General features: G+C 43.0%; 1 protein-coding gene across 2 annotated transcripts in view; it reads right to left on the bottom strand.

The window, feature by feature from the left end:
• CDK15 (cyclin dependent kinase 15) overlaps nt 1-18,482 on the bottom strand; it is an 87,900-nt gene that overhangs the window by 27,527 nt on the left and 41,891 nt on the right. For both annotated transcript variants that reach the window (XM_023622400.2, XM_070242139.1), the window contains exons 9-10: nt 15,907-16,000; nt 9,673-9,736 (exon numbers count right to left, since the gene is read on the bottom strand). In XM_023622400.2, coding sequence (XP_023478168.1) covers nt 9,673-9,736; nt 15,907-16,000 — 158 coding nt within the window. The remainder of the gene's footprint in view (nt 1-9,672; nt 9,737-15,906; nt 16,001-18,482) is intronic.

Genomic DNA, 18,482 nt, shown 5'->3' with positions numbered 1-18,482 from the left:
ACATCCCATCCCCTGAAGCCTGTTCCTAAGGTAATGGTCTCTGTAGAGGAAGGGGAGGCCAGGCCTTGCTCCTGGTGGGTGGGTGGAGAGGGTGGAGGGAATGGGCAGAGTCAGGAGTCTCTACTCTCCTGAGGGTAGTACCATGTTTAACGTCTCCACCCCTACAAATGATGTTTGAGCTATAGCTTGATCATGCCCTTGGTGTTTATGGATATAATGATGCATCATTTGTCAACATTTACCACTCCCCTGTAGTCCCTACAAATGGTTAAGGGCCACCACTTGTAGGCAGTGTGCTCAGCACTGGGAATACACAGACATGGTACTTGGCCTTCCCCCCAAGGAGCTAATGGCCATATGATAGTATCATCATCATCATCATTCATCGTTTCCTGGTCTTCTCCAGCCCCTCTGGCTGTTTCTTCTCAGCTTCCCCGCTCCATCCTTCAGTACTGGTGCCCCAGGTTTCCATCAGTCTTCTTTCTCTACGTACTCTCCCTTGGGCAGTTGAATTCACACCCAGGGCTTTAAGGACCACTTTAAGCAGGCGACTTCCGACTTCGTATTTCTAGGTTGGATCCTTGTAATCACAGGCTTGTATTTCTAATTGCTTTTTAGATATCTCTGTTTGGTGGTTCCACAGATACCTTACTCTCAAAATGTTCAAACCTTCCCCACAAATCTATTCCTTCCTCCTTTTATTTCCTGTGCCAGTGAATGGTGCTGTCATTCTCTCTCCCACAGGAGATATGTCTGCTTCACAACTCAATACAATCCTTCTCAACCTCTCCTTGCCTCTACCTCCTAGATGTTTTTTAGATTTTTCCCCTTCATTCCTTATCCATCGCCACTGCTCTAGTTGAGACTTCCTATTTGTCTTCTAATTTACTAGTCAAGTCCAAATCCTTAGGATGATTACAAAGCGATCTGGTCCCCGTTTACCCTTCCAGGTTAACCTCCAGCAATGTCCCACCACGAAGCCAACATCCTAGCTTGCCTGAGCAGTTCACCTGCTTGGTATATTACCAAATATGCCTGCTTTCCTATTCCTCTGTGTCAGGTGCCTTCGTGTGGAATGTCCTTCCCCTCTTGCTCACCTGGAGAAAGCCCACTTAGTCATCCTTGAGATTCAGCTTATGTCTCTTTCTCTCAGTCCCTAAATTCCCCAGACAAGCCCAGGGCACCTTTCTCCTAGTGTCCGTAGAGGCCTCCAGGGGACGCTGTTATAATAATACTTTCTCCGTGTTGTCTTTTGTTTTCCCCTTTAGACTGTATTTCTTGAAGGCAGGCATCAATGTCTTCGTTTATTTTTGAATTTCCCAGTCCCAACACCTAGCAGTTGATAAATACTTGTTGAATGAATGAAAAGTTGATGCTTGGGTGAAAAATAAAAATGAAATCGATTTACTAAACCTTGTTCTTAAAATATAAAAGTAACTCGAGAGCTCTTGTATATCCTGCTCTCCGCCTCGCAGAATGACGGCACAGGGCACCTGCCACGACGGTGGGGAATGAGACCCTGGTTTGAGTCAGTTCCATGATATTTGGAAACTTAAGGCTCCTTTTCATGAATCAGGAAGGAACTTAGCAGGGTTTTACTTGAAGAAAAAAATTTTTTTTACCTGCTTTCACTCATTTGCAATTTTTCCTAATCTTAACTACTTTAAGACCATCTAGTCCCCCCAATAAAACCTAACAATTGCCATCAAATAAATTAAAGATGAGAAAACTAAAAGTAAATGTAGAAACTAGAAGGAACTCAATGAAGATCAAAGTGGGCTGTGTATCTAAGCGAATTTCACTGACCGATTTGGGGGATGGGTTAATAAAGACGTTAATAGTAACTCCCCAGGAGCCTAGGCAGCGCTCCAGAAGTGCAGCCTAATGAGCCCAATCGTGGTTCAGAGATTCGGTGAATGCCGGTGGCTTCATTAGCTGGAGCAAGGGAGGGCTGCTGGCGTCCCGGGGTGGGGACTCCACTTGCATTAGATTCCAGAAACATGTCTCCAAGCTCATGATTGTAAAAGCAAGACTGGGTATAAGGACACAATCATTTGGAAACTGACTCGCAAAAGTGTTCTTAGCTGGTCCCCCGTCTGGGTCATTGTTTTATTACCAAATCTTTCTATTTGCCCTTTGATAGTTGGAAGGTAAGGTGGAATACTGCTATGAACATCACCTTGGAGCCCAACGAGTCTGGATATTCTGGGCCATGCCCCCTCCTGGCTAGGTGACCCTGGACAAGACACATGCCTCCCGAAGCCTCAGCTGCCTCCCCTATAAAGTAGAGACGATAACATGGCCCTATCTGATGGGGCCGTTATGCATCAAAGTAGAATAATGTGTGTAAAGTGCCTAATGCAGAGTTAGTGTGCAATAAACAGCACACTATCCACTTATCCACGAATAAGGGGAATAATGACGCACATGTGCTTTCTTGGCAAAGCAGGCAGAACAAGGATTATTCATGTCGTAGAGAGGGCAATTGGACTAGAACACAGGTTTTCTGACTCCTAGTCATCGATTTCATTTAACACATATTTATTGACCATCGTGTGCCAGTAGGTGGCCTGTGCAAAATACCAGAAACACTAGAAGTGGCCAGGTTTGCTTTGTGGAAAACCTCAGCACTCTTCCCACTATACCACTTTTTGGGCGACATCAACAATGACAATGCTGATGCTATCTGGGACTGAGGAGCCTGGCTGGGTACTCTTATGCAGCATGCAGACAACAGGGGCTCTCCCAGAGAAGAGTCCTGTGGCCACAGAGTGGGCAGGCACCTGGGGGCAGTTCAGGGGGGGGAGCACAGTAGAGCCCCCACCAGAGGGACAGCCTCAATGGGCGCTCAGACTGGCTCAGACCTGAAAACTGCAGATGGGCTCTGAGGGTGTGCGAATTCAGGCGATGTTTAGGCCCAAGCAAAGAAAAACAAGAGTCAGTTCTGGTGCCAGGAGACGTGCCTGACATCCAGAAGGACACTGAGGATTCTGAGGGAGCTTGACATAAAGAAATAGGCACAGCATCAGTTCTCACACACCTGTGCCTGAGTCTGACCCCTGGCGAGGCACTGAGCAGCTGAGAGAACCTCCACACTGTGTAAGAAACCGAACGGGAGCTAACTTCCGTTGAGGACCTAGTGAAAGTCAGCCACCATGTGTGGCGATGCATGTTAGCTAACCTTATTGCAGTGACCATTTTGCAATATATACATGCATCAAATCGTTATGCTGTACACCTAAAAGTAATACAGTGTTGTATGTCAACTGTGTCTCAAGAAAAGGTAGGTATCATGGCGGAGGCAGTTCAATAATTTCATTTACTTTTCAGAACCACCCTGCAAAATGAGATAAAGGGACACAACATGGTAAATGGAAGGAGAACAAGGTTTGGCTGTGGATTGACCATCTCCAATCTGGGAGATGCTCTGTATGGACTCGGGAGAAAGCTTCTGTCTCCTCCTGTGTAAAATCATGTTACTCTGACCGGCGTGGACCCCAGCAGGCAGCAGTCAAGATTAGCAACTACGTGTGTCCTGTGCCTGGCACATAGGGAACACTTTTAAGTGGTAGGATTGCTCTCATTTTGCAGATTAGGGAACTGGGAAATAAGTAATTTCCTCAAGCGCCTCAGAGAGTACAAGGCAGAGCTTGGACGCCGTTCTGTGAGCCGTCGATGCCCATAAGTAAAAGTACCTTTCCCCTTAGTTCAGCTCGCTGTATGCCTCCCTCGGCTGATAGCTCGTGCTACTGAGCAGATGCTGATGGAGATTCTGCGTTGCATTCAGAGCAAACACACAAAGACTGAAGCCTGGCAGCTCTTTATCATCCCAGTCTGGACAAGAATCCTTTTAGATTTTAATCCTCCTCTGTCCTGTAGTGGTGTCAGATGAAGGGAAGCCCTCACACTGGATTTCAAGTCAAAACGAAACATTCCAAGAGTCAGGCTAGATTGCTATGCTGCAACGCCGTCTGATGTCGGTATTCCGTCCCAGTTATTTCTTGCTTCCACCTGGTGGTCAAAAGTTGGAAAAGCAGGCGAGGCGCCCTGAAAACAACTAGGAGTCAGCAGGATCCATATTGCCTGTCGTTTATCGTACATCTGAATCTGGGTCCCCGCAGGGCTTTTAGTACCGCTTTCCTGCCTTTTGATTTCCACCAAGTTCCTCCAGTGGAAAATCTTTCCATGTGCAGTGTTCTTTCCTGGAGCCGAAAGAACCAGGATAATCCCGGATGCTTCCCTGCCGCTGAGCTCATGTCACAAATCAGGCATGATTTTCAGCAGATATTTCTTTAAAAGTTTGAAGGCCTCTGTGGACTCTATTCCCCTCTCGATGGGAACAAGCATCAAAGAGACAGGAATAAAATGCTTTGCACGCACATCAGGAACTAATTGCCAATTTGGCAAATGCATTGACTAATGTCAGGCACTGTTATTTCTAAATCCTCTCCTGTCCTTGACCCCCAGTATCTAGATGTAAACTTGGAACCATTAGTGGAGAAGGACAAAGTCTTCTGGTGTCTCCAAAGGAATCGAGAGGGATTTAAGCTCAGTGCTCTCGAGTGTGGTGAAATGAACCCAGCGGTACATTAATGCTGGGATTTGAGCTCACACAGCATGAGCGCTTTCAAAAACCGTGTTTAAGGAAGCAAACAGTGCCATGACAGACTCTTTCAGCGGAGCGAAAGGAGCTGGATGAAACAATCAATGACACATTAAAAACCACAACTGGGCTGCAATCATGTGGGCAGAAAAAAAAGTTTTTCTTTATCACAGGATCTTTGCGTCTACTGAGATGGTGACTGGACAAGCTCCAGAGGAGGAAGGGCTCCATTTACTTCAGCTGAGAAATGTCTAAATATTTAGTTGATTCTCTTAAAAGCCTTATGTGATTCTGTAGCAAACTGGTCTCTAAGGTATGATCTTATTAGCCCTATATTGCCACTGCAAAATCGACTTAAAGGGAATTTGGAAAGGAAAAGTCAGGGTATTGAAATGAATGTCACCATTGAAAGCATAAACGCTAACATTTTTTCTCTCAAAATTAACTTTTTTTTTTCTTCTTCTCCCCAAAGCCCCCCAGTACACAGTTGTATATTCTAGTTGTAGGTCCTTCTGGTTGTGCTATGTGGGACGCCGCCTCAGCGGTGCTGGGTCCACACCCAGGATCTGAAACAGCGAAACCCTGGGCGGCCGACACGGAGCGCGTGAACTTAAACACTCGGCGAAGGGGCTGGCCTGAAATTAACTATTTTTAATGTCCTCCAAATACTTAGTTTAGGGCCAACACTGTGCTAGTTGATGCTTTCTCTTAGTTGATTCTAGGTGGTTCTCTACTTCTTATATGTGCTTTATTCCTATTGGCTCCAGTTGGACCGAAAGTGCTTGAGGCTCAAAAGGGAGGGACTCCCGCCTGCATTTTCTTGGGGGCCGGAGTGGAAGCCAAGAGGGCCAAGGGAACTTTGTAAAAATGTCTGCAGGGGGCCACCCTCTAAAGTCACACTGCCGTCTGGTATTAGCGGATTTCAGCCAAGACCAATATCCAGTTTGCTTGAAGCTTCTGGGCTCCTCTGTTCCGCAGACCCAGTGCATCCCAGACATGGCATCAGTCGGGGCTTTAACCTCTTTGGACTTTCCGAGAGTAGACCCCCCTCCAGCCTGCGCTTCTTTATTACTGCTTCCTGTGGACTCTTGGTATGCATCGCCCAAACCTCCCCCTCCCCCACTGCAGGCGGCCAGCGCGGCCCCAGTTCCCGCCAGTTTGATTAATGTGTCTTGGCTGATTGTGTGAAGGATGGCAGGCCTTTAGCAAGTGTGACCGGGGTATTGTCCAGCCAATCACAGACGCCTCAGTTAGCATGTGAAAAGGGGTGTGTTGCCGGGGGAGGGTGAGTGTTCTGGCGGCTAAGTCAAAGGAGGAGTGTTTTGGGGGGTCACAGAGTAACACCCACTTCTTTGAGGGGATGTTACTATGCTCTACTAAACCTGTAAACCTCTTACTCAAAGCTCTTTTTTTCTCCTCCCTCTTTTTTCAAGACCTTTTTTTCCCAAGCAGGCAAGACACTGGCTACTCCGCAGATGGAGTTCACGTTCCAGGGTTTTTAATATTTCACTTTTATATTTCTGTTAGAGAATGATCCCGCTGCGAGTCTGGGAATCCGGGCTCGTCAGAACCCCCTCACTGACACTTGGATATATTGCTCTGAAAGCCATCCCAGGAGGAAAGATTAAACAAAAAAAGCCTCCTTTTCAAAGCCTCCTTCTCAATCTGCCCACATCAAAATAAGACAACTGGCCCTTTGAAGTGGAGGACACAGAGTTCTCAGCCAGCTTGCCTAAAATGGGGGGGTGGGAGAGAAGGAGGGAAGGAAGGAGGGAGGAGAGGGAGGAAAGAAGGGAGACAGACCTGCGACTAGGATTACATACCTCTCTTTTCTTGCCCGTATTTAATCAGCACAAGAGTCTGAATTGATGGCTGGAAAACCTACAACCCCACTCATCAGCACCCCAAGAAGACAACTGGTCAGAGAAACCTGTCCAGCTGGGTCAGCATGAGGTGTTTTCTTAAACTTGTACAAGCAGAAACTGTGTTGTCCTCCTAGACATAGTCCAGACAAGGGCTGGAAAGGGCAGAGGGGGCATAGATGGACCCTGGATGGTTTCCTCAAGTTCTGAGCTTTCTGGCTCCCTCAAAATTGTACCACTGAATTCGAAGTTTGGGGGCTCTTACCACTACTTAGAATGAAAAAGAAAGGAAGGGAAATCTCATCCAGAATGCTGCTATCAGTTCTCCTCTGTGACATTTTTCTGTCTCCCATCCCCTCTTCTGTTCCCTTAATCACTGGAGTTCAAGTGCAGGGAAGCAGCAGCAAAGCTCAGGGATGGGGTGGGTGAGACGTGGCTCAAAGGGACTTCTTGATTCACATAAGGGGATGTTCCCGGAACACAGATGTGGATGACCCTTTTAAAATATAGTCCTTATGATTGAGTTCTCAATGACACTGACCCCACGCCTAAGATACGCTAGAGTTTTAAGATTTACAAATATGGGGTTAGACATCTTGGCTGTGGCCAAGGTTATAACTTCCTTCCTTCCAAAAACTTAGCCTGGCCCACAGCTAGATACTGCCAAGCCCGTGGAAGCAGCGCTCACAAATGAGCGCCTCCCTAATAGGGTGAGCTGGTGAAGAGCATGGGTGAATGAACACAAACCCAAGCTCTTGGAGACCCAAGAACGTACCACATCCGTCTGTGCAGACCTAGCACTTAACACAGTGCCTGGCAGATGGCAGGTGCTCAAAAGTTTTCGACTTATATGAGTTAAACTGAATTCTTACTAGAAAAATGATGCAAAGTATGAACCCTATTGATGTTGGGGCTGGAGAATTCTCTTCATAAAAAACAATTGCACATTACTTTGAAACGACAGCAAAATGAAAAATGCAATATATTCCACACTGTTTTATTGGAATCCACTTATCTTATTTAGTATAGAATCTGCAGGAAAGCATTCTGGATGAGTTTCTATCATTATTGTGCTCACCAAGGCATTCTGTATTAAGGATCACTGTTTATTGCCTGAATCAACCTGAAACCCACATGTTTGAAGTTTGAGGGAACAGTGTATGCTCACCATGGCAGCTTTGTATTGACATCATCCAAACTGTTTTCTACACCCATCTGTGACCCTCAAATTCTGCTTGCATCCATGTTAGGAAGCTGAGGGGTCCCATTTTCACACAGAGAGGAGAGTGGGTAGGGAGAGGTACAGGCAGGGGAGGAAAAGGTGAGACCCAGGTTCTCCTAGAAACCGTAGCAACTGGAGACAGGACCCGTTGCACACTGGACCACGGCCTCTGAAAGAAGCCTGCTCTTTTTTCTCTCTATCTCAGACCAAAGAGAAAAGGCACTATTCCAAGCCTGTGGCCAGGGAGTGGCATTTTTCTCAGGTGCTAAACTCGAGCAAGATAGTTAGAAATGGTAGACTATTTGTAAATGACCCTAAGGCCATTTAGCAATGCATAGGGTCATTCACAAAGCAGCTGAAATGACCTTACAGTTAGTCTTTAGCTTACTGTAGGGTTTCTATAATCCTGGTCAGTTCAAGATGCATGATCCCTATGTGCCGCTCTTTGAGCAAAAGTATTAAATGCTGGAAAAAGAAGAAAAAAAACAACAACCCCAGCCTCCTTGTCTTTTGTTTTCCTCTTTAATCACCTTTTTAATCTCCCTCCAATTTCTTGCTCTCATGAGACTCTTCCACGATAATCTCGTACCAAAGTTAGTAATTAAAAAAATTTGGGGAAAATCCATTTTTAATAATGGAACAATGTAAGAATATCAAGACTAAAAAAATCTGACTTGGGCCACATTCACCCTAATCTTGTCCTTATCTGGGCATATCCACCTCCTCTTTAATCCTGCCAGCAGAGTCCAGCTTTGGTATGGCCGTTCCTTGCTTCTTAACCTCTGATATGGTCCTTCATCCTGTAGCTCATTGCTTGTCTCTTCCTTTCTGTCTCAACATCCTTGAAGTGACTACTGGGTAGTCTGACTCCTCTGGCATGGCCTTGGGGCCATTTCTCAAAGACCTCCTCCCATGAGCAACACTTCCAACACTTCCAAATCCACCCTCAGGAGCCAGTGTTGGAGGATCAAATGTGTGAGAGGAAATGACCGAGTGCTAGGTGTAGCGACAACAGGTGAAGTCTCGCATGGTCTAGGGCCATCTTCCCTGGCGTGTCCTAGGCCCAGTGAGCCTCTACTGCCCCCCTGCTGTATTAGCTTTCTTTAATATACTTTATACACAATAAAGGTACAATAACCTAGTAAGCAAACCTAATGATGGTCATGGGGCTCAAAAATGAGGCCATCTTTTGGGGCCGGCCCTGTGCCCGGGTGGTTGGGTTCGCGTGCTCCGCTGCAGAGGCCCAGAGTTTCGCCAGTTTGGATCCTGGGTGTGGACATGGCACTGCTTGTCAGGCCATGCTGGGGCAGCGTCCCACATGCCACAACTAGAGGGACCCACAACTAAAAATACACAACTATGTACCGGGGCTCTTGGGGAGAGAAAGGAAAAATTAAATCTTTACTTTCTTTTTCTTTTTTTTTGAGGAAGATTAGCCCTGAGCTAACTACTGTCAGTCCTCCTCTTTTTTGCTGAGGAAGCCTGGCCCTGAGCTAACATCCATGCCCATCTTCCTCTACTTTATATGTGGGATGCCCACCACAGCATGGTGTGCCAAGTGGTGCCACGTCCGCACCCGGGATCCGAACTAGTGAACCCTGGGTCTCCGAGAAGTGGAAGGTGCGAACTTAACTGCTGTACCACCGGGCCGGTCCCTAAATCTTTAAAAAAAAAAATGAGGCCATCTTTTGAGATGTTCTTTTCAGCCATTGGGTATTTGGAAATGCATGTGGAATCCACAGCAATAGTCATTTCAAATTCTTATTCAGCTTACTACTTGTGTTTTACAGAGTTGAATCTAACTTCAACTACTATTTCAGTGTCCTCCTTGTAAAAGCATTAGTCAGAGAATATGTGAATCTAAAAATTTGTCTAGACCTATCTTTGCTGTTGAGTTAACAATAAAAGATGGACACGCTGTTCGTGTGGCCAATGCTCTCACATTGCTAATTCTCAGAGCATTCAGAAGCTCAAATCAGTATTACCTGGATTGTAGTTAGGTAGCTGGGAAACTCCAGGCCAGGTATCCTCTGTAGGGACTCCCAACACCTATATAAAGACAAAGAAAGACAAAGAAAGATGAGGCGGAGACAAGGTAGACGGAACAGCTACGGAGACATGAAGGACAGAGCAGGGAGGAAGAAGGAAGAAGTAGACGCATGTCATGTTACACCAGCTGATGTATACAAGAAAGAAACTTTAGTTCCAGTATTTGTAGTTTCATGGGCAAAACCATAGTATATTCTTATGTTCCTGAGATGGTTAACTTTATTAGACAACCTGACTGGGCTAAGGGATGCCCAGGTAGCTGGTGAAACGTTATTTCTGGGTGTGTCTGTGAGAGTGTTTTGGAAGTGACTAGCATTTGAATCAGTAGACTGAGTAAAGAGACCTGCCCTCACCAATGTGGGCGGGCATCGTCCAATCCACGGAGGGCCCAAATAGAACAAAAAGGTGGAGGAAGGCAAATTCTCTCTCTTTTCTTGAGCTGGGACTTCTATCTTCTCTTGCTCTCAGAGCTCCTAGTCCTCAGGCCTTCAAACTCTGGGACTTACACCAGCGGGCCCCTTGGTTCTCAGGCCTTCGGCCTCAGACTGAATTATACCACTGGCTTTCCTGGTTCTCCAGCTTGCAGATGGCATATCTCAACTTCCATAATCACAGGAGCCAATTCCCCTATAAATCTCATCTTCTACAGTCATGAGCCACATAACAGCCTTTTGGTCAACAACAGACTGCATATACAACAGGGGTCCCATAAGATTAGTACCATACAGCCTAGGTGTGTAGTAGGCTATACCATCTAGGTTTGTGTAAGTGCACTCTATGATATTTACACAATGACAAAATTGCCTAATGGCACATTTCTCAGAACATACCCCTGTCGCTAAGCGATACATGATTGTATAACTCTATATATACTTTTTTTTGAGGAAGATTAGCCCTGAGCTAACTACCGCAAGTCCTCCTCTTTTTTTTGCTAAGGAAGATTGGCCCTGAGCCAACATCCATGCTCATCTTCCTCTGCTTTATACGTGGGATGCCTACCACAGCATGGCTTTTGCCAACTGGTGCCATGTCCACACCTGGGATCCGAACCGGTGAATATCCCGCTGAGAAGCGGAATGTGGGAATTTAACCACTGCGCCACCGGGCTGGCCTCTATAATTTTGACTCTGTTTCTCTGGAGAACTCTAATACAGGTCCTGAGCCTGTGTCTTCACTAACTCACTTGTTATTCTGAGATCATACAGCCTTGCTTAAAGTCATATTCTCATCACTAAATATCTATTGCATGATCACTATACATTAGGATGCTATGTTGGGAGTTCGGGACATAAAGAGACAGGAGTGACTGTCCCTTTGCCTTACATCAGATGACCATATATATATATCTCAACAGAGGACATTTGACAGCTGAAATTATGCCTCAGTGTGGACATTCAGCTGTTCCCCAATGTGCTCAAATTAAAAAGGATTCAGATTACTGACCTTTAGGCAGTGGAATGTTGGCTACAAATGATCCCATACCTAACTCTAGTCCTTCTACCAAATTCATCTTATCTGCTTGTTTTCTCGGTGGCCCAGCAGCTTCGAATGTGGTATTTGGTTTTTAACTGGTGGACTGTAATAGCAACGATATTGCTTGACAAAAGCTCCCTAATGCTTTGGATTACCAAACTGAAGCTCTAGCCTTTAATTAACATGAAAATAAATAATCAGGAGGAATCTGGAATCTTAAGATCTACCAGCTTGCTGACTGGGACTCTGGCCGAGAGGTATACTTGGTGGTACCCATTAAGCTTGCCCTCAAACGAAAGACAGTGAAGTGCTATTTTCCCTTATATAATAAAAAATCATGCCACCAGTAAAATCTTCTTTTTTTGATCCATTCCCTGAACAAACTGAAAGGCTACTAGGGGATTATAGGCTTTTCCTATCAACCACCCTGAGCCTGAGGGAACATGAAGAACCCTGGAACCCATTTTGAAAAACCGATTGGACTAATTCTTCTTTTGTGGGAGAGGGCCAGAGGGTGGGAAGCTAATTCTTCCTTTCTAACCTGCCATCTTATGTATTTGCACAGATGTGCATGTAAACAAGTGGCTGTGATCCACATGCACCCACACGTCTTCTGGTGGCTGGCAAAGCACAATGAAAACAAAGCAAAGATATGGAGGAGAAAGCAATAAAGGAAGTAGCAACAACCACATCCATATTTTCTCTAAGGTGAAAGTTACCAGAATTGTTGGTTACTTTCTACTATGTTTAATTAAAGACAACAAAATAGATACCAAAATTTTTTAAATATTATGCCAAAAGCTTTAAGCTTGAGATTTTTAAAAGTTTAAACAAAAATTCAATATCCTTTATTTGGAAATTTGATGCTCAGTTTCTATTTGTAAGTTATTGAATTCATTTTCACTTGAGAAAGTTACTAAATCTCCACTTCACTGTCTGGGAAACCGAAACCCAAAACTTGTTGCTTTACTCCCTCCGTGAAGGCTCTGAAAAGGCAGCTAGTGAGTGCGATGTTTGAAACCACAGTGGGCTGCAGGGGTGTTTTCTGCCTTTGTTGGAATGGAAACTGAAGGCATTTTGATTAATGGATTTAAAGTCTTCATAGTTTATTTTATTCTGATTTTAGAACTGCACCTGGGATTATTTGTTTAAAACAATTATTGAAAGAATTAAATTTCTAAAAAACTGATCAGAAAGCAGTGACAGCTATTCAGATATGAACACACGCACACACACAGGGGCGTTTCAGAAAGATGGCAAAATAAAGATTCAGGACTTCTCACTAGGTCTTTACTCCTGAGTGAGATCCCAGGATAAATGCAGAGGAAGGTTGCGGTTAGAGGTTGGGAGATTTAGGATGGACACATTGCTTTCAAGGAAGCAATCCCTACACCAAATATCATAGAACCCAAAATCGTTTTCCTATTTGCATCTGTGTAGACCATGTTTAGTAAACACAAACTCAGGAGCTATTTGTAATGTTTAAATGTCTAGCCTGCTTGAGATGTAGCAGCATAAAAGACAACCCTCTGCTGGATGTGGCATCTTTCTCACTTTGTCCTCAGAGCATGGAACTGCAGACGTGCTAACAAAACTGCGGGCTCTACCTGCTTGCACGGGAAAAATGAGATGTCAGGAATCTATCCTCCCGGTGCCCATAAGGCACGGCTAAGCAAAATGGAACTATTTCTTTGATCAGTGCTGAGTGAAAGTTAACAATGAGCTATGCAAGTTGTTAAACTTGAGAAATAACTAACTGAGGCAGGGGAGCAGGGGAAATCTAATGAACAGAGAAGAATATTGTTATTTAAAATGATGGGAGCTACAATATTTTCTTTATGCTTTGTTCGGAGAAGTCATAACTTCATGGAGTCAGAAAATCAAATACAGCTGATGACGCTGGAGACCCAGGGAGGTTGGTTATGCGACTTGCTCTGCCTCATAACCTGACGCTGGAGCTGGGTTCAGAACTCATGTCTCCTGACTCCAGGCCAGTATTATTTCTAATATGTTTACTTGTTTTAAATTTGTAGCGAGTTGTCATAAATGTCAAAATAAAGACCCTTTGATTTATTGCAGTGTGATAAGGATGATGGCAGACGTGAACATGGCCTCCTGGGCAGGAACTATTGGACTGATTTGTTAAGACATGTTTGTTTTTGCTGCATCACTCACGTTTGGGACTTTATGTCCAGATTCAAGTCCAAATTCTTTCAGTCACTGAGTCAGCCAGTGTCAGTCAGCAAGGCCAGTCCTGGAAACCTGAACCCATAACTACAGAGCCATCAGGTCCTGGGAAACAGCCAGGCCATTTTTTCTGTTCTTGATTTCTAAATGCTGGGTTAAATTCAAAGAACTGTAGAATGAGTGCTTTTAAGAGCATGATCATTTAAATATACTGTTTAATATGAAAAAAATCAGTTTCTGCACAACTTTTCAAATATCCTAATAGCACGCCTTACTTCAATATTACAATTTATGTTAACTCTCCATACGTACATACATCCTTTTACACGTGTGCATAGTTGATGTTTGTTTCACATATGTTCACTTCTACTTCACCCATCACCCCTCCTAGACCAAACAACACCCGAAAGCACAGATCATGCATTTTTCTTATTCTTCCCTTTCTCCCATGCCTTACAACTTCTTACAAGACCTTGTAGAGTATTTTACACGGTGAGTGTCCAATAAGTGTTATTTCCTGATTAAATGATTAGGAAATACCAGGGGTCAGGTATTGGCAGTGCTAATCATGCTTCCTCTATTGCGGACAAGAAGTAATACTAAGTGCAAGAAGAACAGAAGAACAAGGTAAATGTCAGGAAATGCTTGTTAGCTATATTATTGAAACATCTCTACAATAGTCATCTACATGAGAGGAAGGGGCAAACACTTACTGAGCACTCAAGGACCTTGGAGCTTGTCACGCATTTGATCTTACGGGACGCTCACAGCACGGTCAGAAAGTCATCACAGCCCCATTTAGCAAACAGGAAACTGAGGCCCAGAGGGATGACATCCCTTGCCCACATCTGTTTAGTTAGGAAGTAGCTAGAATTCCAACCCAGGTCTTACAACTCCAAAGCCATTGCTTTGGCCGCCTCCAGTGATGCTGCTTGCAGAGAGCATTGCAGCGGAGTTTGAAGAAAAAACCTTTTGGTTTGAAAAATGTTTTCTTAGTTTGTGAATGCTTCCCAATTTTTCCCATGTTCCCCTGTAATAACCCCCATGTTTCCAAAAAAGAATTTAATGGCAGTGATTAATCTCTATACAGTGTCTTAATTTCACAAAGCATGTTTTCTTTTAGCCAGAAGACAATGTCTTCTGGGTCCTGATTCTATAGCACTAGACTGATTTGCATAGAATTTCTTCACAGAGGTGAGCCAATGACCCTGCACACACCGGCAACTAACTCTTTTCCCTTTTCCCAAATGTTCACTAAGGGGTTTTCCTCACCTTTATGTGTGTATTAAAGATAAATTCAACTTTTTTTTTTTTTTTTTAATAAATGAAGGACTCCACAGTGGTGATGCAATTGGAAAATGAAAATTTTATATCATTCTGGACAGGCAAAAGTTTGGGGCTACTAAATCAAAATTGTAATGGAGTTCGAGAGAAGACAAGTTTCCTCACCTGCACAAAAACCACACTCTGGCCATATTCCCCAGAATGCTGCAGATGCCTGCTCAAGGCAAGCAAACTTGAAAGGATGACAAGGGATAACCCCCCAGTGAAAGCTCTTTGACACCTGCTACAGTGTGGATGAACTTGAGAATGCTATGCTAAGTGAATATTATGCTAAGTGTCTTCCAGACACAGAGGACAAATACCATATGATTCCACTGATATGAGAATCCCAGAATAGGCAAATTTACAGGAACAGAAAACAAATGAGAGATTACCAGGAGTTAAGAGGAGCGAAGATGGGGAGTTGTTCTTTAATGAATACAGAGCTTCTGTTTGAGACGATGAACAAGTTTTGAAAATGGATGGTGGCGATGGTTGCACAAAAACGTGAACGTATTTAATGCCTATGAACTGTACACTTAAACATGGTTAGAAAAGTAAACTTTATGTATATTTTACCAAAATTAAAAAATCACCAAGAGAAAAGGAAATACACAGATGACTACAGTACATGGCATAGAAACTACAAGGGACATGAAAATGAAGTACATCATAGCACAAATGAGGTAGGGATAAATAATGAATGAAGAAACGGAACCACTCACACAAAAGCACCTTGCGATCTTAGGAATTTGGTTTTGGAGGAGCATGACAAATAGTATACTTCTCTCACATTAACATGGTGAGCCTTTGTTTAATCAGGATTCTATGACAATTTAGTGTCTTATCTTCAGTTGACAAAGATCCAGGGCCAAATATATGGTAGAATTAGAGCTGGGGGTGACCAGGCAGGGATGTGCTTAGGTAATACCGGCAGAAACTGCCCTGGGAGATGGAGACAATGAAGAGAGAACAGGTGGATTAATGGGCTGCTCCCAGATATCAGGGGCTTTCTTGACCACTCACTCCCAGGGTGCTTATACCTGTGGCAAATAGCACGGTTTCCACAACCTTAAAACATGGCATAATATCTCAAAGTGAATGGACTGCTTCATTTGTCTCTAAGGCAAATTTGGTTCAAAGTTTGAAATGCAGATACTTCTTCCTAAGAAGAATTCTTTTCTTACCTCCCAGATCTTCTCCAGCTGTTCAAGGATGTTGGAAACCCCAGGAAACAAAGGCTGACCCTGGAACATTTCAATAAAGATGCAGCCTGCACCCCTAGCAAAGGAAACAAGAGTTAACCCGACACTTTTAAGGAAAGCGCACATGCGAAACTGAACTTCTGGCATTTCTCCTCCCAAGAAATATTTTGAGGTCAGTTAAATAGGGGCCACATGCCAATAACAGTCTTGGGCAAAAAAAAAAAAAAAAACCAGTCTCTATGTCAAACAAGAACAGGCTGCAACCTTTTGTTAAACTGGAATGCAACCAGCATTTAGCAACACAGTACACACAGCGAACGTTTTAGCTCACTCAAGTTCATTAACTAGCAATTTTATGAGAACAGGGGAAAGTACTGAATCTCCAAATTGAATACCCTCTTTCACTGAGTCTAAGATGCTATCACTGTAAGAGGCACCATTATTGTATGCACTGTTAAGAAACAAAAAAATGCGGGTTAAACTATGACATGATTAGAAAGTTTCTTTTATAATTCTTGGAAGGGCTGTTATAAATTTAATTAGACAGATTATTTTATCATATATCATACTTGTGCATGCAAAAAATGAAACATTGTGACAAAAATTGTGTTAGGTGCTCCTAAAGCTGTTTCACATTCAGCATTTGACTCAGACTCTTTGAAGTCTGTATTTATCCATGGTGTCCTCTGCGTCAGGAGTGTGATGACGTAGCATTTTGTAAAATACTGGAGAGTCATGGTGCTGGGCTCCTAGGCTGCCCTGGCAATTATGTAGAGTAGGCCTACTTTTGACTCCTGCTTAGAGAATGTCTGATTCACTCCTTCACCGAAACCATTTGGTTCCTAGAGTTTGAAAAGAAGAAGAAATAAAAAGTTCTCCTGTCTGCAAGACTTTCTTCCAAGTCACTGACACTCGTTCTACAAGTTTCGATGCTGGCACGTTTGATGTTCACACGTGCAATGGTAGCTTCAGTCACAGCTGCAGCCCACCTGACGGCTATTGTAAGATGCATCCTGATTTAACAGAGATTGTGCATCTTAAAATGGATTAAACAGGGTGAAATACAAACTTTCCTTCCTATGTAGTCAAACTGGAGGGGAATTCCTGAGAGTAAAGGGTAAGGTTTATTTTGCTAATAATGCACATTTCTGTTCTTCTAAGTCTTTTGAGCGATGACGATGGTTTCGGTGACCCATTACACAGGTCATCCTCCTGGTCCAATATTTTGACTCCAAACCCCTTTCACCATAATATAATTTTGCAAACTCCCTTAACCAGCTTGACATTTTTTGTGTGGTATGATAAAGCAGGATATTTAAGTAAAATATTTTATTATAGATCATTATATTATTAAAGATTTATTATCAAATTCATTTTAAGTATAGTCTTTAATATTCATATGTACTTATTACCTATGATACATTTTTACTTTTTCCATCTGACTATAGACACACACTATTTAATTTACTTTAAATTGATTGTGTATGAGAAAGCAGATTTCTTGATAAACAAGTTTAAGAATAATTTTTATGTTGTGTCTGGTTTGGGGACAGAATATTTTTTTTAAAAGATTGAAATTTAACTGTATCTTTTCATGTCAAAAGAGACAAAAACTGTTTTCATGTCCTAACGTTTGGCTTACATTTAAAATAAACTGGCTTATTCTTAGAATCTTTTACACGTATAAGTAAAAGATAGCAGACTGAGTTTTGCAAGCAGTTTTTTTCCCCCTCAAACAATGGGTTGTTTTTATCCTCAATTTTGAAAAAGCCAATTTGGATATAATGGCCACTATATCTACTTTTTACTGATTTTTCATGTATAAGAGACATCTTGATATGTGATACAATAATTTTGATCAGACACATGTAACTTAAGAATCTAGTGAACAGTATCTTGAGGCAAATTTTTAGAATTATTGTCATTTTAAAGCTCTTCGTGAACTTATATTTAAATATCCATGTCCTAGAGACAGAGATTGGATTGGTGGTCACCAGAGGAGAAGGGAGGACGGGGGGGGGGGGTGAAAGGGGTGATTAGGCACGTGTGTATGGTGATGAATGGCAATTAGTCTTCGGGTGGTGAACATGATGTAATCTACACAAAAACTGAAATGTAATGATGTACACCTGAAACTTATTTAATGTGCTAGATCAATGTTATCTCAATTAAAAAAACCCCAGAAATCCAAATATAAAAATAAATAAATATCCATGTTCTTTTTGCTTCCTGTCTTTAAAGCAATAGATGTAAAAGGTACAAATGAAACAATATACGGAAGAGGATAAAAGCAATGGGAAGCTGTGAAATGGTTAAAAACCATCCTGGTTGCTAGCAATGGTCGACAATGAGATAAGCCAACTGAGAAACTAGGTTGGTGAATATCGTCAAATGGCCTGCACCCACTGCTTCTCTCACTTTCTCTGTGTGTACTTGAAAGGTCTCAAAATATTTCATTTTGAGTGAAAAATAACCCCCATATATATATATACGTGTGTGTATATAAAACATATATGTAATTGCTTTATTAACTGATATAAAATAGAAACGAAAGGTAC

Source organism: Equus caballus, chromosome 18 (assembly GCF_041296265.1).
Source record: "Equus caballus isolate H_3958 breed thoroughbred chromosome 18, TB-T2T, whole genome shotgun sequence".
In the NCBI taxonomy this organism is placed as follows: Eukaryota; Metazoa; Chordata; class Mammalia; order Perissodactyla; family Equidae; genus Equus; species Equus caballus.
Note: the sequence above shows the minus strand (reverse complement) of the source record. Positions and strands in the feature narration are given on the sequence as shown.